The sequence below is a fragment of the Maylandia zebra genome, linkage group LG10 (genome assembly GCF_041146795.1).
Source record: "Maylandia zebra isolate NMK-2024a linkage group LG10, Mzebra_GT3a, whole genome shotgun sequence".
NCBI classification, from domain to species: domain Eukaryota; kingdom Metazoa; phylum Chordata; class Actinopteri; order Cichliformes; family Cichlidae; genus Maylandia; species Maylandia zebra.
Window position 1 is genome coordinate 1460861 of NC_135176.1, and position 22555 is coordinate 1483415.

The following is a 22555-nucleotide window of genomic DNA, read 5'->3' on the forward strand; positions in this document are numbered from 1 at the left end:
ACATCCCCCATCTATGACAACAATTACACTGATTTATAAACAAATATTATTTTGGTGCAACGAGTTTGAGAAGCTGAGAAAATGTGGAAATAATAAAGACAGAAAGCAGACTTTATTTTCTAAAACCAAAAAATGAAAATATTAAAAATGACTTAAAAGCAGTAATTTTACCAGCTGTTATATTGCTGTTTGTGTTTGGCTGTCAGTCGCAATTTCTTTTGAAAATGTAAATTTTCACAGATGTGGATGTTGTAGAAATGCTGATTGTAGAAACGTTTAGCTGCATATTATTGTGCCGTCCTGCATCTGAGGTTTCCTTTTAAATTCACAGTTTTCCCAGAAGTAGTTCAAGTAAAATCCAAACAGAGCTTCTCTTCCCAGAAAACACATCGAGGTCAAACCTGTCTCATTGCTGTGAAAAGAGGCTTTTGTGGAGATGTCAGTGGTGCCGAGCGAGACCAGCAGCAACGAAGAATTAGTCACTGGAATAACACGTCTGTTGTCTTCTCACATTTTCACAAAGGAATTAATAAGTTGTGCTGTAGGTAAAGTGCAAGCACGACAAACCAGTTTATTCAGTTTTGTAATTAAATGAATTTTCATATGATAAAAATCCATATTTACAGCAGCCAAAGCTCATCTAAATCTTTAAACCCACCTTTCCCCAGTCAAGCTTTTAAATAAGCAATACAACAAAATTCTCCTTTGTAGAGTTTTTACATTTATTTTGATTAAAGTGTATGAGTGAGAATTATGCTCATGGAAATATTAAATATAAAACCATCCTAAGTGCAGGTTTTAGAAGGCTCTGTGATTTTTGAGTGTTTGGAAACTAAAAACTGATTTGAGAGGTAAAGACAGCTCCAAGCATTAAGTCTGCTCTACTAAAATCCTAATTTTGGAGGATTTGCTGTGTTTCTGTAGAAACACATTTGCAGCAGGTAGAAAATGTTCCTGTTGCAGCTTGTTTGAACTTGTGTAGAAATCAGCAGAGACGAGAAAAATCAGGAATTATCTCATTTTTCGTTTCGCTGGACGCTGTTTTTGTTTTTAAATTAAAAAAAGGCAGAAGGTTGATCTCTGCTGCACCAACACTGAATTATAAAGAGGAGAAATGACTAAAGCAAGGCTCTGGTTTTAAGATCTAAATGCATCCGTTTTTTAAATGTGACATTTGAACAGTTTTCCGAGCAGTTGTTAAAAAGCTCGTTGGAAGCAGCGCTGCAGCCGTTTGTTTCTCACAACTGTGAAATTTGTTCTGCTTCAAAAACAAATTCCCTGAGACAGAAACTTCAGCTTCTTCTCATTTCAAATGAATTTTACCAGCAAGTAAAAGGAAACTGAAGAAAGCAGCAGTGATCAGGATGATTATCACTGAATCGGAATGAAGTATTTTAAAGACATTGTGAGATCTGATTTTTAAAATCAACGCTGATAATTAGGAAATGATTTAATTTGACTGTTTTACCTTTGAGTTAAAAGAAACTGGCCTGTAGATCTGACATCAGCCTTCGGTTCATTAACAGTGTGTAAATGAACAAATCTGTGGAGGTGATTTATTTGCACATTTTTCTCTTTTTTTTTTTTTAGGACTTCTCCTCCCGGGCGAAAGTCAGCGTACAGAAACTGATCCAGAAAGTGGGATTCTTTGGGATTTTAGCCTGCGCCTCTGTAAGTCCCACACAAGCTTATTTCGATTCTTTCTGTAATAAAACGCCATAAAATAATCCTCCTTATTCTGCAGACGTCCACACTAAACACACACGGATGCTTTTCTTGACTTTGATCGTGCTTCTGATTTCCCTCAGATTCCCAATCCCCTGTTCGACCTGGCAGGAATAACATGCGGACACTTTTTGGTCCCCTTCTGGACTTTTTTTGGTGCAACACTGATCGGAAAGGCGCTCATCAAAATGCACATTCAGGTAAGCGACATTAAAAAGCCCCGTGGATCTCTGTGGCTCATAGAAATAGAATAATAGAAGAGAGCTGTGTGAATGCGCAGCGTCACATCTGTGTGTGTGAAATGTTCGATTCTGTGCTGAAACAAAGCGTCGCAGAGATGCAAGTGCGTCTTTAATGGGGACAAATGCATGAGATAGTCGCACTGATGCAGTGACTGCTCTGGAGTCGGCTCCGGAGTGAGGAGGCCATTTTGTGCAGCCAAGCAGGGGGGAGTCAACCATTTTGTGAGTGCAGCTGCAGCAGCACAGAGCCTGTAGTGTGTGTAGATGGTCCAAAGCTATAGGGGGAAGCAGCTTCGTCCTGCATTGTTGAATAAGGAGCTGTAGGTAGGAGACTTCCCAAATACTTGTTCTAATCCTGGAAAATCCTCAGTTTGCGTCCAGGAATTTGTGGCATGTCTGCGATCACCGTCGGGGGATCGACTTGTTTTCTAACCAAACGCAGGAATTTGCTCACTGTGACACAGACGGGTTAAAAACACGGGAAGCATTTCCACAGCAGCTGTGTGACTCGGTGAGCACCAGCAGATAAACGTCTGTGGGGGGTAAAGGAGGGCACGGCAGGAACACTCACACACAGAGTGCTAGATTACACCCGGCTCCCAGGGGCCCCCCGCTGACAGAGGTGTGGCCCTCTGTGTCACGTAAAGAAGGACCCCCCCCCCTCTGCAGGCCCCCCTGGAGCTGCTCGCTTTAATTGTTCTGAAAGTTTGTTTCTCATGCAAATGATCTGAGTTTAACGTCTTTGTGCAGAAAACAAGAAGTGTTACGAGACGGCCGAGCAGGTGACAAAGGGGGATTTTAAGGCTCTGTGTGTGTGTGTGTGTGTGTGTGTGTGTGTGTCTGTGTGTGTGTGTCTGTGTGTGTGTGTGTGTGTGTGTGTGTGTGTGTGTGTGTGCGTGTGTGTGTGTGCGCGCTTCAAAATCTGGGGTTGTACCTGTGCTCAGGTGTGTTCTTTTCATTCGCGTCTTATTTCTGCTTCCTGCTCATTGAGCTTCAGGTGTGAGAGGTTAGCGTCGGTGGCTGTGGGACGCAGCGGAGGAACGTGTGTTTGTGATGGTCACATGGCAAATATTAAAGTATTCTGAAAACAGTTGTCAGAACATGCATGTACGTGAAACATGGCTGCTTCCCATCAGACGAGCTGCTTGTCCCATGTTTGTGTGCCTGTAAGGTTCATTTGCACTGGAACGGGCAGAGTTCAGCGTTTCAGGCGTGTGAGAGCAGACGTCACTCAGCTTTCCTGTGTGTGTGTGTGTGTGTGTGTGTGTGTGTGTGTGTGTGCGCTCATCAATGCTTTGTGTGGGAGAACAGATCAACTGTCAGCTGTGGGGGCACAAACGCCTCAGTTCAGGTTAAATAATTTCTGTAACTGTCACAAACTCCAGATCTTACCAAGTCTATTTGTCTCATTTCTAGTCAAAAAAATCTGCCAATGAAACAAGTGATCCAAGCGGCAGTGTGGAAAAAACACGAGTGGACATATCTGAGTGAAACATTACTCTGTAGCTGAGAAATGAGACAAATTTACTTGGTAAGATTTTGAGTTTTTGCTGTTTGTTTTGTGTCAGATACAAAGTTTCAGTTTATACATAGTTGTGTATTTATTTTTGCAACATGTAACATTTTGACTGCGAGCCTGTCATTTGTTCAGTTTCTCCTCCTGTGATGCTCCGAGCTGAGCACTGAGTCTAAGTGCAGCCGGCTCAGCTGATCACGTTTTTAAAAAATTGTATTCACCTATCAAATGTTTGCACTTTGTGTATTTCCCGTGGTTTTGTCAGCACATTTATATTTTCCAAATGGTGTTGGAGGTGAATAGTGCGATTTCCAAGTGTTGTGTTGGTCAGCACACTTTACATCACTGCAAATTGTGACTGTGTTTTTTAAATTGTTCTTATTTAAATTGACGGCGCTGTTCTTGCCCCTGATATAGAAAATGCTGGTGTATTTCTCTATAATTTTCAGTATATATTTAGTGTCTTCTGCAAACTGTTTCTGTGGGTTTGAACGATCCTTTGCTGCACAACACGAGTTTGTAATGACGGCTCGGCTGCTGTAGTCTTCCTCATGGTGAAGGCAGGCGAGAGGTTCGTGGATCAAACAAACACATGCGCTTTTAGAAGAACACACTAACAGACAATAACTGAAGGACCTTGAAAAATTAGTGGTCAATTATTGTCTGCATGCCCCTCCCACCAGCACCAAAGCTGGAATGACCGGCAGTCGCCTGTTTGTCGCCTCTGTGCTGGTGACTAAGCAGGACCTGGTCAGGAGCCGGATGCAGGCCCCTGTGGAGCCATGACACATCTGATTCTCCATGTCTCTGTCAGTGTGCACGTTACACACCGGCTGTTCTAACGGCAGCCGAGGTGATACGCTGACGTGTGTCGTGGGCTCTGATTTCTTGCCCTTTGTTTCTGCTTTCACACCAAACCTTTTTGGTTGTGTGACACACATGACTGGGGAAACTGAGTAGTGAGTGTTTGTGTGAGAAAGGAGGTATTAAAGGATCACCGGTCAAACTATAATGTTTTACTGCTTTTCCCGCTATTGCTGACCTCACGCTTCAACGACTAACGTGTTCTTCCTCCGTGTGCTTCTTTGTCATACAGAAACTGTTTGTGATCATCACCTTCAGTAAGCACATAGTGGAGCAGATGGTCTCCCTAATCGGGTGAGTAACCCTCACCGGGTGTGTGTGTGTGTGTGTGTGTGTGTGTGTGTGTGTGTGTGTGTGTGTGTGTGTGTGTGTGTGTGTGTGTGTGCGCGCGCGGCTGTTTGGTCACCGAAAGTACTACTACGCACCAAAGAGTGAATGCAGAGCGTGATGAATGAGGGACTTTTTGGGTGGCGATGGGGCATTTAGGCCCCACTGTGTCAAGTGGGCCTCCTGCTCTCGGAGGTCCTGACAGACGCTGTGTACAGTGGCTCTGAGGGACTCGCTCCTCGCCCCTCGCCCCTCGCCCCTCGCTCTGCTCTGACAGTCTGTGTGCTGATTAAGGGCCTGGATTTTTCCACTGGATGATGACTATGAGCATGAACATGTTCTGACTGCTTCACAATGAGCTCTTGACTATGGCAGAAACCTCGTCCCTGGTTTATCACATGTTTTGCTTCCCGTGTGTCTGCGTGATCATAGAGAGCTGCTGCTGGTACGAGGAGGCCTTTCATGTGCGAGCTGACGGTGCCAGGGGTTGATTGACCTGCAACCCTGTGTGGAGGAAATGCTGAGTTTCTGGAGGAGGTTGGAGAGACAGGTTTTATCTGTGCAGTGGACATCCTGTAAAAATGAACCACACAGTAAATACGGGCTTCTTGAAATTAAGGCCACGATGAAGCTGAAAGATCCTTGAGTTGGGAGTGGGTGCTGGCGGGGGCCGTGATGGGTGTCCTTGTAGCGATACGGGGGCTTGCAGCTGGAAACCGACACACCTGCTGGTGGGAGTGCCATTTATATTACACGCACACACCCGTAGGTGCACTCACACACATGCTGAAAGGAGGAGGTCAGGTTGCATCAGCTCTCTTCCTCACTCTTATTGTTGTTTTGTACATTTACTGTGTGTCTGCTGTGAGCCTGGACGTCTGCAGTCAAAGTGTTTTTTCACTGTGTTTTTAGTTTTTATACAGACTAATTAAGTGTGTGTGTGTGTGTGTGTGTGTGTGTGTGTGTGTGTAATTTGTAGCGTGAATTGTGAAAGACATGTGGCTGCTAGCAGTCACTGTTCATTGAACTGCAGACTGAAGGCAGCAGATCATTGGTTCCTGACCGGTTTCAGTCTGACTCGCTTCTTCTCTAAAGGAAGTTTCACTCATTACAACTTGTCAACCGTCGGCTTCCTTCCTCACCGAGCCCTTTCTATCCTCACCTCTGATTCTCGATGCTGCTCTCGCTCTCAGTCACACGTCACCTTATGAATGGGTGACAGCGTTTCCAATTGAACCCTTTCTGCACCAGCGCTCTGCCACGTTAACTGTGGAGGTGCTTTCAAATAACTGTGCACCTTTCCACGCACCAAATCTGCAGTTGCCCCCACCTGCTGTGCGCTTGCACGGTGTGCACACACTCACACAAACTCAACCATTTATCCTCTGGATGCCCTTTTTCTCAAAACAAAACAAAGTCACACTACTCCATGTGTCGCGTTCAGTATCTGGTGGTCGGCAGACAGACCTGAGCTCCTACATAACACTATTTACATATTTACTTTTTTTATTTGGACCTTTTATATATTATTTGCACTGCTTTGGAGATGCTCTGTATCTCATTGTACAACTGTATAGTGACAATAATAGCATTCTATTCTATTCTATTCTATTCTCCAAAATTTCCTCCCCCTGCTAATATTGAATCTTTCAAAGCTGACCTGTTGCTCTGAAAGCTGATTTCTTACATTTCTTTTCTGTTCATGTAAACAGTGAAATTCTGACTTGACATGATCAGACTTCAAAAGTTGATTGACAGCCACGTCCCCAAAATACTTTCAGTGAAACGCACTCTGGACGTGGGGTTCGCCGTCGTTCGCGGCGTGATTTTGGATTCTTAATATGTGTCTTTGTTTTGGTTTGACTCCGGTGCCAGCCTTAGTGGGTGAATGACCGTTGGACTTTGGCTCTAGTGATTTCATCCTCACATGACATAATACAATACAAGTCATTTCCTGCTCTAGGTGAGCTCGCTGGCATGTGCACACAGACGACGCAGAATCAGTGGCTGCAGTCTCTCTGGGTGCAGCACCTCAAGCCTTTTTGTACACGTCACTTATTTTATTTTTACACCTGGTAAACTGATTTTATTGCCACGTATCAGAGTGTTTTATTTGACCTCTTCTTTTGGATTTATACTGAAGTTGATAAAGGTTCAATTCCAGTATTTAGCTTTCTGACAGAGTGGAACATTTTTCAGTGCCGGTGAATCCGAGCATGGCTGTTATTAAAATAACAATGAACCAGGTGAATTCCCTGAAACATTTACTGCAGTGCGAAAAAGCCTCTAGTTTCACAATAGTCAAAATGTGCATTTTTGGTGATAAGAACAAAAGTGTGTGCGTGTGTGTGTGTGTGTGCACCTCTTTTTGTTTGTAAAATGTGTTTGAAGACGAGAGTTTTGGCGTGCTCTCTGCTGACCGTCATAATCGAGTTTTGAATGAGCTTCTTTTTAAAGATGTTTTAGTTTTCGGTCGTCTGCGATCAGTTTAAAACAGGGAAGTCGTTTTTCTGTGAATGACAAATGGAAAGTGTTGAAATTCATTGACTGAAATTCAGTTTCATAAGAGGATCACGAGGCTCTAAAACTGTCAACAGGAATTTTTATTACCTCTCAACCAAAAAATGACCAACTTCAGTTTTTCCTTCGTTTATCTACCGGCTAGAAATAAAATGTGCCTTTATTTATTTATTTATTTATTTATTTATTTATTTATTTATTTATTTATTTGTCTATTTATTTATTTGTCTATTTATTTATTTATTTATTTATTTATTTATTTGTCTATTTATTTATTTATTTATTTGTCTATTTATTTATTTATTTATTTATTTGTCTATTTGTTTATTTATTTATTTATTTATTTATTTGTAAGATAAGATAAGACTTTATTGATCCCACAACGGGGAAATTTTTGCGTCACCTCAGCTCAGGTACAGATATATGAAGGAAATACAAAAATACAATTAAGTACAAATAAAGTACAGTTGTCTATTTATTTATTTATTTATCTATTTATTTATTTATTTATCTATTTATTTATTTATTTATTTATCTATTTATTTATTTATTTATTTGTCTATCTATTTATTTATTTTTAAGAATGTGCACAAAATATAAATGATTAAAATGCCATTACACGTTTGCTTTTCTGCTGTTCCTTTTGAGTATTTACGTTTGTTGGAAAAATAATTTTTCATTTCAACTATTCAGTGAATTTCTTTCTTTTTCAGCCGTTTCTCTAACTGCTGTTTGGGGAAAAGGTCAGACAGGTCAAACCTGGTCTATTACTCCTTCATTATTGTTGAAACAGTTTTCTGGCAGATAGTTTTCACTCTTATCCTGCTGAGCCGAGCATTCAAGGCTACATCCACAGGTTTCTGTCAGTAGCAGCAGGGTAATGATGAAGATAGTTTTGCTTTGAAGTGCAACAGAGTCAGAATAAAACCCTCCTCAGATGCCTTCAGGGCTGATAAAAGAAGCAGATAACCAGGTCAGACAGGCTGAGGGCCTGATCAGACTTGCTAGGTTTCTTTCATCCTGTGACTAATGTTCAGATGTCTGCTCTGCACGATGAGCCGTGTGGACAGTCGTTTAGGTCAGGAGGAAATTCTGCAGACTCACGTTAAGTACATAGTGCTTCTGTTCTTAATTAAAAGGCTCATTTTTCACATCCTTGCACATTTTTTGCAGATTTTCTGATGTCAAAATTTTCCTAATTCAGGAGTTTTTTGTTTGTTTGTTTTAAACTTGCTAGAAGTGACTTTCTGACAGAGTGGGAAACACCCTGATTCTAGGCTTCGTGTAACACCTGGACTCTGTGTCTGTTCCTCCTTTTCTCCGTTCTCTTATCTCAGCAGCAGCTCAAAATCACCCAGCACATGTGGCAGTGGAACAGGGAGCTTTCCTGTGTTTGAATCCAAGTTTTCCATCCTCTCGTTGATCTTTTGTAAGTGTTCGGTGAACAGTTTACTCTGATTCGTGCCATTTCTTCATCAACAATTTGTAACCGATAACTGGACAGGACGTAAAAGACGCTTTCTCTAATTGGAAGACAAACTGCAGCGATCCAGTTGTGTTTATGCTTGTCACTGGTCCCTGTGGTGGAACTGGATGAACTTTCTCTAAACGCCAGATGAGAAATTTGTTTCATATTATCTCATCTTCTGACTTCACACCCTGTTCTTCACAAAGTCAGCAGTAGGTTGTTTTGTATGGAGCTCGACAATTCCTTCATAGCCATGGATGAAGGGAAGGGTAGTCTTTGTCAGACTCTGAGAGAAAACCATTGACATGCAGAGAGGAGTCGAGACCTGAATAGGTTGTGCTGTAGAAACCGGTGTGCTGAGGCCACGGGGAACCCCAGCACGTCTTCATAAGAATGCACCTATTTCCATGCGAGTCCATCTCTAAGACATGAGTCGATTACCAGCACAATGGGCCTCCACATGGCTGTTTCTGCTGCATAAGGCATTGGGAGATCCCAGCATGCAGCCCTGCTCGGGAGGAGGAGGCACAGGTCAGAGCAGGCCGGTGGGTGATAGTGGGAACCACTCGTTGAATCATAGAGGAGCATTTCAAGTTAGGCTTTGCATTTACATGCAGTGTTGTGCTACGATTGTAATGTATTAGGTACTCTTGGTGGAATAACAATGAGTCGGTAAACTCAGCTGGATTATGTCTCAGATTATTTTCAGCATTTACTTTTTGTTTTGTGACAAAAAAAATCCTTCTAAGCAAACACGACCAACGCCGCGTATTTGAAAATGGCAAAGTGATGGAAGTGAGACTCAGTCGCTTGTGAGGAACCGTTTAGATTCAGTTTCCTCTTGAGTGCAGGGTCAGCGCAGCTTCCCGTGGACGTTAACTATAAAACAACCAAGCTGTGGCTGCTGGAGAAGTTACTGAGAACCATGCAAATCAAACTATTCTGGGTGTTCACAGAAGGGCAGTTATTTATGCACACATACTCAACTTCTGGTGTTTAAGGTCTGTTACTGCTTGTTTCCACTGAATTTCACTTGCGTTGAACACTCGCGCCTCGTTCATATAGAAACTAGGTTTGTGTGGTTTCGTACTGAATGACGGGGTGTCTGGCGTAAAGGTAGCTATGGTGCACTCGCAGGCAGGAAGGGATTGAATCATCTGGCACCGCATTAGTCTGATTGAAGCAGAAGGTATCCAATTGTGGCAGTGAGATTTCTTGCAATTTTAGAAAGAAGAGCGCATTGAACTGCATGTTTTGCTGTGATGTTTTGGACCTTGAACGTGTAGAAAATGGTGAACTGTCATCTCACCTCACTGCACCTATAAATAGCCCTTATTGAGCATATGAGCAAAGTCTTCCTGTTAACCCAAAGTGCAGGAAGGGAGTATTTTCAATACTATGAGTCACTGGCTCTGTTGGTCACCTGAGAACTGTACTGACAAAGATGGCATTGATCAAGCTTTCCACTGCCAGGCCTATTCACCCAAACGCATTCATGATGCGATCGGCCGGGGCGAGACAGCGAGACTGAGCGGTGGTGTGGTGGCAACTGTCCTTTTATACGCCATCATTAAATTTGATGTGTGGCTCAGCAGAGTGTACTTTTTTTAATTTATTTTTTTAATCTTCACTTCTGATTACCCAGATTTGCACCTGACAGGGAAACAGCGGCAGGAGCAGAGAAGTCCAAAGGTCTTAGTACAGCCATGTAAAATAATAATCTGTCGCTCAAGACTGTAGGTCCTGCAGGCCGGTTTTTGCCATTAATGGCACACTGAGGTACTCCAAAGATCTGATCTGAATGGAAATATAGCATTGCTTAGTGTGTGTGTGTGTGTGTGTGTGTGTGTGTGTGTGTGTGTGTGTGTGTGTGTGTGTGTGGGGAGAGGTCATATGTGCTGCAGGTCTGGTGTCATATTATGAGCCTCTGAGGCATCATGTGTGTGTGTGGCAGGACTTCCTGCTCCGTTCGGCTGATTCTTTTAATGCCGAGTCGTTCACCGCACATGCTCCACACTCACCAAATCATCCCTACTATTACTAATGTATTCATCAGGGTGGCAAGTGGCCCGCATGTTGTTTTAGGAAACAGTACGCCATTGATTCACTTTTAGAGCGGCTCATTTATCAGGGGAACACAACGTGACCTCCAGCTCTTAATCAGCATCGTCTACTGGGAAGTGTATTGTTTTGTAAATCCTGTAAACATTTTAATGTGTGCTGTAATTTCACCATGTCATGTCATGAGGATGTGTCTGTGAAAGGAGTCATGCCAGACAGGACCTGAGTCAGAGGCCAGCTGAGCAGACGTCCAGGACCCTCGTACTCCCAGCCGCTCATCCGTCACACCTCAGTCAAAACAGACGCATCATCTCACATCAGCCTAAGTAATGGGAGGACAGACTGCAGAGGGTTGTTTCTGATAGTTCTATCTGAACGATCACCGCTGTGAAAAATAGCTTTATTGTCCAGGTTTGGGTGTTTTTAAGACCTCAGACTGAAAACCAGGGAAACGACTCATTTTAAATGTGACAACACAAATAAATATGTACAATCAAATTTCAAGTATACCAAAAATGCACTTGTACAGTGTCATTTTTGCAAATCTGAGGACTAAATTACAGTCACGTTCAACGTTAATGTAGTGTGCGTGTGTTTGTTCAAGAATAGAAAAGCGTGGCAAACGTTCATAAGAGCTTCACTTTCCGTCTCTGACCACAACCTCGAGGGCGCATCGTCAGAAAATAATGATCTGGATGCTTTCACGGTGCTTTTTCCTGTTTTACTGGTGATGTCGTTTGTCTTGTACAAACATCATTGGCTCCTTAACTAACACGTCTAGAGTGGTTCATAGAGGGGATTGGACATTTGCGGTTGTGGCGCCGAAAATGTGGAGCGATCTACCTCTCCACGTTTTTCCCTTTCTATACCGTACGAGAGTTACCAACTTTTTATTTGAATTTTCTTACCTGTTTGATGTTGCTAAAGTTATTGTTTAGTTCTCTGTTGTTATTAAATGTACTTTATAAATAAATGAAATGAAACATTGTTACAAAAACACTCCATCTTCTCAAACTTTTGGGATTTCCTTACCTGGATGACAACAATACATCTCATTTGCTAAAACTTTCACTCTCGCAACGTATAGTTTTGAAGCGGAAGCTATATAGCATCCTGTGGCTTTTAGCAGGTAGCTACTAACCTGTGTGGTTACAAACTACTAGCATTTCACATATATGACACACCACAGAGGCACTGTATAGTTCCCCAGTGTACTGTACACACATATACCTTGCTACTCAGCGACTGATGAGCTGCTTTGACTGATGATTGTCTCATAAATATGTGACCTTGGAGAGTTTCTGTTCTTCACGTAAACCTAGCGCGGTGTGACAGATTCATTTCCCCACTCTGGTATTTTTGAGGGTTTTCTTAAACAGAGTTTCCCATTTGTAACTCACTTGTAAGAGCTAGGTGTCGTCTCATAGGAAATAATGTCATTATAGATCCCGCTACACAACCGTCCCCACAAGCCTGACATCACAGGTTAGATGGAGACACCTACATCTCTCATCTTCTCATGCATCTGCTGCTGTAGCCTGAACAGTTTGACTTGTCTGGATGCGTCTCAGTCAAGTCTGACTCACTGAATAACCCCGCGGTCCAGGCCTGGTTACCCGGTGCCCCAGCAACTCCATACATCCCCAACACCAAGAGAGTTTGTGTAGGCACGCTGACCTGAACCTGGGGTGGGTGGGTGGTCACAGGGACTACAGCAGTGTTTCATGTGGGAGGAATAATAGAAAGCTATAACTGGTCCCCCTAATTTCCTGGCAGCTCTGCGGAGAGGAGAACACAAGTCTATGCTTCTGTATATGTAGGTGTATGTATGTGTGCTGGCTGCCACAGATGGCTGCAGAGCAGGGATGTGATAAACACCCTGGGCAGGGGGATCTCCGTCCAGGAGTGGGCTCCATGCTTTAGTGGTGAAGTCATTGGGAAAAAGCCCGGTCGAACTGGAGGAGGAATAGACACGCACCCACAGGCACACACAGATTGCCTTACAACATTTGCACGTGAATCGAAATTTTCCCGACTATTAAATGAATCGCACTCCTCCCCTAATTCCGTTATTCCAACACTTAATAAAGTTCAGTTGGAACAGTAGCAATTTATTGAGGCGTGTAAGCCACGAAAGCCGATTTAACGAGAAATTTGCAGTGTCAGTGTTTCGAAGAGAGACGAAGAGGTCAGAGTGCCTCAGGTTAGCGCACCACCTATCCACGCTGTGCTTCTCGCAGCGTCGGCGCTGTTATGTTAGGTGTGAACTGTGGCCCTGTGCAGCATTGGGTAACACCAGCGATTGCCTAAGCCAGTTGTTGTGCTGGTGTTGTAACCCGTTGGACCTGGCCAGGGTTTGGCTGTCATGTGAGCCCTTGTTCTCTATCTTCCTCTTCCTGGACGCCGGGCACGTGTGTGCCTGCTTGTCATTGTGTGTGTGCTTGGAATTAAATTAGCATTAAGAACACAAATTGTACATTTTAAGAGGATCTGTGTTCAACTGCCTTTGGAGGTGGCGGCCTATGGAAGGGGCATACATGTCAAAGGTCACCTGTGACTCACTGCCAGTGGAATGTGGGTGTGGGGAGGGGGGGTTGTTTCTCTTTCTTTTGTCTGTTTTTGTCTCTTTTCCCTTTGCAGCATTAGAACATATTGCTCTTTGAACAGAAGGAGTAAATGATAGTTTATTAAAGACAATTTAAAAGAGGCTGAGATTGGGCTGCTAAAATGAACCCAGCAGAATGAATCGGCTGCAGGAAGCTTGAGAGATGTGGGGGTTTCCTTGTTTTCTCAGAGCCTCTTTCCCCCCCATCCTTTCTTTCCTGATTATTGATCAGGCTGCACCTTGTTCACAGTTAAAGAACAGACACGTCGCAGGTTGTTACAGGTTTAGTGCAACTGAAAGTGATGACATAAATTTCTGTATGTTTTAACTTTTATCTTCTATTTTTATCATTGTGTATATTTCCAGTTTTTATCTGTTGTACAGTGTCCTTGGGTGCTTTGAAAGGCGCTATTTAAATAAAATGTATTATTATTATTATTATTATTATTAGCACACATGTGGTTTTTTGTTAAATTTGCATATTTGATGCGATGAATAATTTCAATGTTCATGTAATCCAGCAAACAAGTTTTGTGCGTCACCCACATTCCTTCGTTTTTCCAGGTGTGAGGATTAAATAAAGATTTTCTTGATGCACTTCAGAGACAGAAAACGTTATTCTGTTTTCTTTTACTCTCCATTATTTTTCTAACATTTAGCATTAATATAATTTTTACCTGCTTCAGCAGAATTATAAAAATGTTCTTTTTAAGTCATTGAATTTTTAAATCATTGAAACAGATGAAGAAGTGTGTGTGGACGGTGATGGCAGTGGCTTTTCCCCCAGAATGAAATTGGTACCTCGACTGGTGTTTGATGTTCTAACCTAAAACTGAGTTTGTAAAGGGCAGCACTGTTGGATTTTACCAAACACTCTGATTGTCAGTGTTTTGCCTTTTGTCCATGTGTTTATTTTACACAGATGCACAGTGTGACCGCACTCACAAGTATTTGGAAAAATGGAAAAAGTGATTTGGTTTAGTGGTTTTGTGAGAGGATGGCGGTGCCCTGGTTTCTCCTGTATCTCTGGACGAGCTCTTCACGGTCAGAAATACCGATCAGCTTGTGCACAGCTTGATTAAAAGCATTCTTGAAATAAAGGCAGCAAAGTAATAGTTTTGTTTAAACTCGTATCATATAAGAGCTCCAAACATTTAAGTCTTGAACTCTGATCGCATGCAGGACATTTCCAAATGTGGATTTTCTTTCAGCTGATGAATAAAATATTGTACAGTGGAGCTTTCATGCATTCCTCCTGCTGCGCCTCTTATTGTCAAAAGTTCACAACACAGATGATAATAAATGAATTTAATTCTTTTACATATTTAGTATTTACTGCTGTATTATAATAACTTATGAAAGGATGTATTTACTCAGTTGACTAAATGGAAACTGTTTGATGCTGATTGTTAATAAGCTGATGATTTAGATATAAGAATACTCTGCCTTCATTTGTGCTGGTGTATGAACAGCAGCTGCTGTGTGAATATATCCACATAACACACAAAACAAACTTTAAATTTAAAGCCCAAATTACTGAAAGCCTTTATTTTTTATTTTTTTGAAGGGAAACAATTTAATTCTAATTATTGTTGCTGGTGTTCATGCATGGAGCCTTCTATGATTGAAAAAGCACCTACATTTTAGGACTTAATAATACACAATTTTTCTTTAGAAGAATAAAGTAACAAAAGTGCCGTCTTCTGTTTCATTTTTGTTTTGTTCGTTTTATAAACGTGTCACTGCTGTTCGATGTCTCTGAACGTGAACACACAGATGATTTTCATGTGAAATACACAAAACTTCTGCTCCAGTTTTTATCATTACATGATGACAAGCTGATGGACAAATCTGTCATTTTATTGTTCACATGTTAAAGCTGATTATTTGAATAAAATACAACAACTTGAGGTATTTTATAGTTTAATGAGCTGAATTATTGCTGACATGCAGTTTTACTAATATTTTTACTAAATAAAGGTGACCAGAAAATGTAGACATGGCCAACAGTTTTAATGAGCATTTTCTACTCGATATAATAAATTGACAGGAGCTTTTAATGTAAAACTGAGACTCATAAAAAAGTCTATTAGGTAGTTTGTTTGTTTTTTAATTACATTATTTGCTCATTGTTCGAGGCCTCAGTGCTTCTGAGTTTTCTTTTACTCTTCACTGCTCGCAGAATTTCAGCAAAGCTGCTGCTAAAGTTTGTTCAGGCTCATTCTTTGCCACATTTAATCCTTTTGCTGTTTTTCGCCAATTTAACTCATTTAAACATCTCTAAATGCAACTTTCACAACTTTGGCTAACATGTATATAATTCATGCACAGGTGACACAAATCTTTCATTTATTTTAGGTATCAGAAGGTCATTAATCTTCTACACTTGTTGCACACACTCACACACACTCACAGGTAAATTACAAACACACTTACAGTAGGAATTCTTAAATCCAACAATTTCTCAGCACCTTGTGTCGGAAAGTGAAAATATATTCCCCAAAAAACACAAAGTCACTTGATATTTAATGGGAAGACGAAGAGAGCGTCCTCACTCTGGCATTAAATTCTTGTTTTAGACTGAAGCTTTGAGCTTCTTTGTTGGTGGATTTGCCCTGGCTCATGACTCAGTGTTGCTCATCGTGTAGGAGATGATTCGCCCGCCATTTCTGAAAACTGTTTCTTTCCTTCTTTGTTCTTGCGTGTTTACTTTTATTTGCTTTTAACTCCTGTGTTTTCTAGTTGCTGTGCTCAGATTCAGCGTCTCAACCAGGTTTTATATTTTAAATAAGTTTGGTAAGATTGTGTGTGTGTGTGTGTGTGTGTGTGTGTGTGTGTGTGTGTGTGTGTGTGTGTGTGTGTGTGTGTGTGTGTGTGTGTGTGTGTGTGAGTGAGTGAGAGAGAGTGAGAATGTAAGAGGAATTTTGTGACATGGGGGATGGGAATAGCAGAGGCTTTGTTTCCCTCCAAAAAGATTTTTGATAGTGTGTGTCCTTTGCATTTTCTGTTGTGTAATTTAAAGCGTGATCCATCTGTTAGACTTCCTGTCTGCTTTGTAACCATTCACGTGTAGGATATCCATTACCCGTTATAAAGTTAATCATTACTAAAAGGCTTCCTCGTTGTTAACTCAATCATTTAACACAATCTTTTCTCTTTTTTTCTCACCCTCAGATAGCAGATAGGTGTGTGTAGATTGTGTGCGTTTGTACGTGCGTGGAGGTAGGGAGGGACGGAAATGACCTCCTTCAGAGAAAGTTATCAGCGATAAACTCAACCGTATGTGACATGACTGCCCACGCAAACCTGTCTGAAAATCTTTGATGGGTCTCTGAGCTTTGAAGATGCCTTCCCAGTACGAACAAAAGACAGAAGTGGAGCAGAGGGAATGCTTTGAAACGAAAGCTCAGAGGATGTAGCTGACGGTGTGTAGCTACAAAACAGAAGAAGTAAAGGTCTTTAGTATGTATTTGTTCAGTGATTAATCACTAACTCCAGCCAAGGGATGGGCCACTGATTTGCTATTCTAGGGCATTCTCTGCAGCCTCTCACGTCTTTTTTTTCTTTTCGTGTGTGTGTGTGTGTGTGTGTGTGTGTGTGTGTGTGTGTGTGTGTGTGTGTGTGTGTGTGTGTGTGACAAAGAGAGAGGGAAGGGGGTTCAGTAGTATCTTGTAGTTGGTGGCTAAACCTTGTAAAGGGTTTTCCTAATATGGGCCGTCTTACTGGAGTTCCCTCCCCCTGTGGGCCATCCCCCAGGTCTCAGCCAGTGATGACACAGCGTGGGTACGACTCACTTCCTCATTAATTGGCTGAAACCAGTTCTTACAGGAACCGCCTGCGATAAATGTGAGAGTTCTGAGAAGTCATTCATTTCTCCTCGCTGCAGCGGCAGAGGAGGCACTGCAGGGGAGTTGAACGAGTTCACCGATGTGTGTGTGTGTGTGAGCGAGAGGAGGGGAAGTGTGTGTGTGAGGAGAGAGACAGCGGAGTGGGAGAATGTGGGTGACTACTGCTGCCGCAGCTGCCGACTGCGAGCCGGCCAACTTTACTTCAGCTGTTTTAATCTGTTTTTTTCCTTTTGTTTTGATTTTTAAAATTTTCAGTTTGTTTCCGAGTGCTGCTGTTTTTTGGGGTTTTTATTTTATTTTTACAGCTGTGGTAGTCTGTTTTTCTCTGTGTGGGGGGGGGATGAGCAATGAAGGGATCGCACTCGCTGCTCTCCGTCTTTCTCTCTTCTCGGAGAGAGGAAGCAGGCGAGGCCGACACTGTACAGGAGACAGGACAGCGTGCCTCCCTTTGTTGCTGCCCTTGGGCTGGTGAGTAACAATGATGTGATGTGATTTGTGCCCCGCAACCCCACCCCCTCCCTGTTCTTTCCCCAATGCATCCCCCCTCCACCCTCTACCTCTGTCTTTCTCTCTCTACACCCCCCTCCCCCCACTCTTTTTCCTCCTCCTCCTCCACCAACACCACCAACCCCCACACCCCTGTTGGTGGAAACAGATCTGTTCCACTGCTGGGTGCGGCACTGCAGAAGCCCTTCAGGGAGTACTTGGAGGCCCAGAAGGCCAAGCTGCACCATCTCACTGGAGAGGGGATCCCAGCTGTAAGTACAAGGGGCCTCAGTGCCCAGCTTCTATTCATTCATGTTTGCAGCCTAACAAAAAGTGGAACGCACCCCACTTTCTCCAACCTTTTTTGTTCCCTTTCCCTCCACTTATGCCTAACCCATTTTCTCTAATGTGCGCACCTGTTTTACTTGACTTTTTATTCGTTTAAAAAATCATTATTTCATAATCCAAAGTTGTGTGTGCATTGTAATCTGTAGAAATGACACGGGCCTGTTTAGGGCTAGAATGACAAAGTAGCTTAGGGCGGGCTGGGCGGGCTTGAGTTCAGGGAGGAGAAAGAGGGGGGAGAGGGGCCAGTTTGGGGTCTGGCTTCACTTGCTGTATTGAAGTGTACTACTGTAGCACTGCTGACTCATGCTCGATCTTACCAATTGGGAGAGTGCGTCCGAGCGTGGTCCCTCCCCTATGTGTCACACACAAACACTTGCACTCAGTGCCCCGCCTGAACCCGGCACTGACTGTGGAGCGGGGCGCCCACCCCCTCCGCTAGTGACAATCCATCAAAACCCCCATCTGGGGGAAAAAAGAGCCAGTTGTAGCTTATTTGTCTTTGAAAACTTTGTTCCTCCGGCTCTTTATTTCCCACTTTTCTCCCGTTCTGTGTGATTCAAGTGATTGAGTGAAAATATTTTTCCTTTGAATTCTAGGAAGGGGGAGGAAAGGATCGACGTTGAGTTGCACAAGGACAGATTAAGGCATTTCTAGAACAATGTTCCTTTTTTCTTGTAACTTGAGCCTTCAGCAGTTACAGGGTAGAAACGAGGCAATTTAGCTTGGTGGAGGCAGGCTGCAGGCTGGGGTCAGCGGGGGCGTTAAGAGGGAGGACGGTGGGGGCTGCCGCGTGTTTTATTACCCCCGATCTCTATCTGTCCTGCACATGGAGCTGGATCCCCACCTAGCCTACAGCATCAGGAGCAGAAGGGAGAGCAGTGTGTGGGGCAAAGAGGGGCTTGTTCTGGAGCTTACTGACAGAGCTCCTCTCTCTTCTGTTCTCTCTGTGGTTCCTGGCAGGAGGAGAGCTGGCTGTCGTGGCTCTTTGAGAAGGTTGTGGTCATCATGGTATGCTTCTTTGTCTGCTCCATTGTCAACTCCATGGCTCAGAGCTACGCCAAGCGCAAACGGCAGGAGAAGTATTCGGAGAGCAAGGCGGAGTGAAGGCTGGCTCGAGATCAAATCGGTCCATCACCTCCAGGCTGCTACCACTCCTTCCCTCCTATCTGCTCTTCCTCCTGGCTGATCCCCCGCTGTGTATTTAGGGAAATATGAGCCCCATCTGGTTTCTCTCTTGTGGTATTAGCGACTTGGACTTCTATTTGCTTGTTTTTAAAAGCTTTGCATTTGGTAGGTGTTTGCTGGGCTGCATGTGAGCGCGTGGAAACTGCATTAATGTTGGTGCTTTTAGGAGCTCCACGTGATAATTCTCCCCAGTAGGCCTTAAGCTGCACTGTTTATTCCACTGGTGTTTATTCCACTGGATTTGTCTAATCTGAATAAGCTAGCATCGTTGCAATGGTATCTTATAAAACCAGCACAGAGTTTGTTGTTTTATTTGGTTAAGAAACAATGACTTATTGTGTATCTCTGCCAGCCTCGTAGGAATCCTGTATTTATGCTGGACTGTAGCTCGGTGTCAGGCAATGGTAACTCTTCTTATTTCTAAATATTGTTGAGCTCCAAGTTAATTGTAGTAGAGATGTTAATAGATGGTTCCAGTTGTAAATGGTGCTTTAGACAACTACTTCTTTTGTGTGTACAGTAAAGCGCTCTGTAGTACTTTTGGAGAGAAATGATAAATCAGCCATGAATCACCCGCTGGTCCCTTTGTCTGCCCTTATTGTTCTGCTTCCAGGAAGAGAGCGCATGACTCAGCCCGGGGCTACTTTACCAGATGCAGCCGTATATTGAATCAGATCTACAACTGTGCGCGTGCCTGTGTGTGAGACTGAGAGCAAGACGGAGATAGTAGGTCGTGTTGGCATGGCTGCCACATTTGTTGCTCTCCTTTTTTGTTTTTTTCTTTTATGGATTAAAGCAGACTGCGCTCCACTCACAGCCGGGGAGTCGGAGCGATAGCCGCCGATCCCTCACACTTAGAGACGATCTCTGTTGTGATGTCAGATGTTCTTCTTTGTCTTCTTTTTTAAAGCCCTCTTCTCCCGCACGAGGACGCCAGGCTCGTGTTTGATATTACGCGAGCAGCTCTTAAAGCAAAAGCGCTTCCATCACATTTTTCTCTTTCTTTCTTTTTTTACTCGCTGGATAACGACAGTTGGCTCTCGGTGTCCGCGGTATCTTCCTTTTTTCAGTAATTGCCAGTGAAATGTGCTATTTCTTCTCTGTACCGCTGTTGTGCTACGCTGGACTGAGCGCAGCGGGTGCTAGAGCAGGCACAAGCAGCGGGGGAAAAAAAAACCTCAAGTGCACAGTGAAAAGCGTCTGTGCCGTTACCTCAGCTGAACCCTCGAATGAACTCGTTGCACTGCCCGAGTCACGGAGCCAGGAGACGAATCACTCGAGTAGATTCGAAACAGAGGGGCACTGTTGAGCGAGCTGAAGCCTGCGCTCTGCACCGGCTCCAGTCAGAACATTCACATCTCCTTTCTCCTGTCGTGGTAAGTAGCATTAGGGCTCTTTCTCTTTTCCTTTTTTTTCTCCCCCCCCTTTCATTGTTGTCGTTCTGTACATGCATACGTCTCAGGCATGTCCGTCACACTCTCGGCCTGTCAGATAGCTTATCAGACTGGTGTTGGCTGTTAAGATTGCAAGGCGACAACAGTCTGTAGGCTGTCTGACATTTCGGGCTCTTTCATCTGACCAGCATCCTGTTTTGTCCTCCTTCTGTTATTGTCATTGTTTCAGTTAGCATCAGTTCCCATTTAGAGGTGTGTGCCACGATGTCACTTCCCTTTATCCCAACCGCTTGTGAAACGTCGGCGATACGGGTCTGTTATTTATTTCCTCCGTGCTGACGTCTGTGAGGGTTTTTCTGTCGGTCTGTGTGAGGAACTGTGAATTCACATGTTTGCAAATGCACACGTAATGATGTCAGCGATGTACTTCTATGTGCACGTCTGTGTGAGTGTGAGAGTTGGCTCTTTCCTCTTGAATTTCCAGAGAATCCGGACAGCGTACACCTTATTGCAACACATCATATTGTGACACTCGGTGCTAGGTATGGTACATGCAGTGCTTACCCAGCTTTCCTTCCCTTTCACACTTCCCTGTTCTGTTTTACTGAGAACTTTCTTCTGTTGCTCAATATGTACTTTTTCTTTTGTGCCGAGCTGCATTTTATTGGAACAGCTCTTTGAGGGGGTGTTTTTTTTGTTTTGTTTTTTCCAACAGCCACACATCGGTAATTACACAAAGCTGAAAATCATTGCTTGACCAGTGAATGCTTGTGCTGCACAGACACATTTTATTTTAGGTTCGTCTTTTTCGAGAATAGAGCAAAAGCTGCAAACGTACTCCCGGTGAAGCAAAATCACGCTGGAATGGCTCGCTGGCTTAAAAAGTGCTTTTCTTGGCACATTCAGGACGTCCTGTTCCATAAGGGAGCCCCCTTTTGGCAAATACAGTGTGCGTGTGCATGTTTGTCTAGAAATGCTATTTCTACGTGGAAGTGCCTGTATTTCTTGTTGAATATGTCTGTACCTGTGCTATTTTTAAAGGTGTACACACTGTTTTTTATTCTACTTTTTCTAAATAAAGTCTATTAAAAGGAGGATTTGTATTCGGTTCATTATTCGATAAGTCTCGACTGCCCAGGTTGGCGTTTACCTTCAGGCCTCCGAAGAATCTCACGTGTCAGCCAAGAAACTGGGACTGGGAGGATACAGAGTCCATCACAACTCCGATTTCCACGTCTGATGTTTCAGATCCAAACTGTTATCACATTACTGATTTGCCCTCTACACTGACATCATCTCCATTTCAGATTCCAAGCTAAGCTTTTGCTGAGTTTGGGCTCTCGTCACAAATGAAGTCTACTTAATCTGAACAGCCTCTCCATGAAGTAGTAAAATAATACTGCATCAGTTTTAAATTATTATTAACACTCATAACCCTATACTGCATACTAAATACATTATACCCTGTGCTTTGGAACAGACAGCTGCAGGATTTTAAAGCCATAAATAATATTTATGAAATGTCACATGACTTCTGTGTGGTTATGAAAAAATAAGAACCCAGTGTTGGTGGGTGTGTTTGAACACAGCGTGATCTTGTGTCCTGAGGTCAGGCGTGTGACCTGTGCCGAGTCCTGTCCCGTTCCCAGAGCAGCCACACCCAGAGCACCATGAAGATGACTATTTCCACCCACCCCACCCTTCCCCTGGGCTCTGTCTGAAAACCTAACATGCAAATCGTGCCTGTCTAAACAGGTTGGGGGACTGATAGTTAAGCAGTGACACTGCTTTTGTCCTCTCGCTGGTCTCCCCATATGCTGTATAAACTATATTACAGTTAAATCTGGTGGCGCTGCTTCTTTCCAGCACCCTCCTGCCTGCCTATGGCTCGCCACCCCCTCGCTGTCTCTAGCTCTCCAGTTTGTGCCCCTCCTTTCAGCACGCTGAACACCCAGGGATGCTGAAA

At 43.3% G+C, this 22555-nt stretch overlaps 1 protein-coding gene across 6 annotated transcripts in view; it reads left to right on the forward strand.

Annotated features, from left to right (window-relative positions):
* The window catches only part of LOC101466366 (vacuole membrane protein 1), a 48584-nt gene extending 26901 nt beyond the window's left edge, over positions 1-21683 (forward strand). For 5 of the 6 annotated variants that reach the window (XM_012921969.4, XM_012921971.4, XM_076888880.1 and 2 more), the window contains 5 exons: positions 1591-1671; positions 1809-1925; positions 4580-4641; positions 17832-17934; positions 18971-21683. In XM_012921969.4, the coding sequence (XP_012777423.3) occupies positions 1591-1671; positions 1809-1925; positions 4580-4641; positions 17832-17934; positions 18971-19114 (507 nt within the window). In that variant the 3' untranslated portion in view covers positions 19115-21683. Of the gene's footprint in view, positions 1-1590; positions 1672-1808; positions 1926-4579; positions 4642-5106; positions 7348-17831; positions 17935-18970 lie in introns of those variants that run through there. The other variant, XM_023152674.3, reaches the window with a different exon arrangement.
* Positions 21684-22555: the final 872 nt, after the last annotated feature.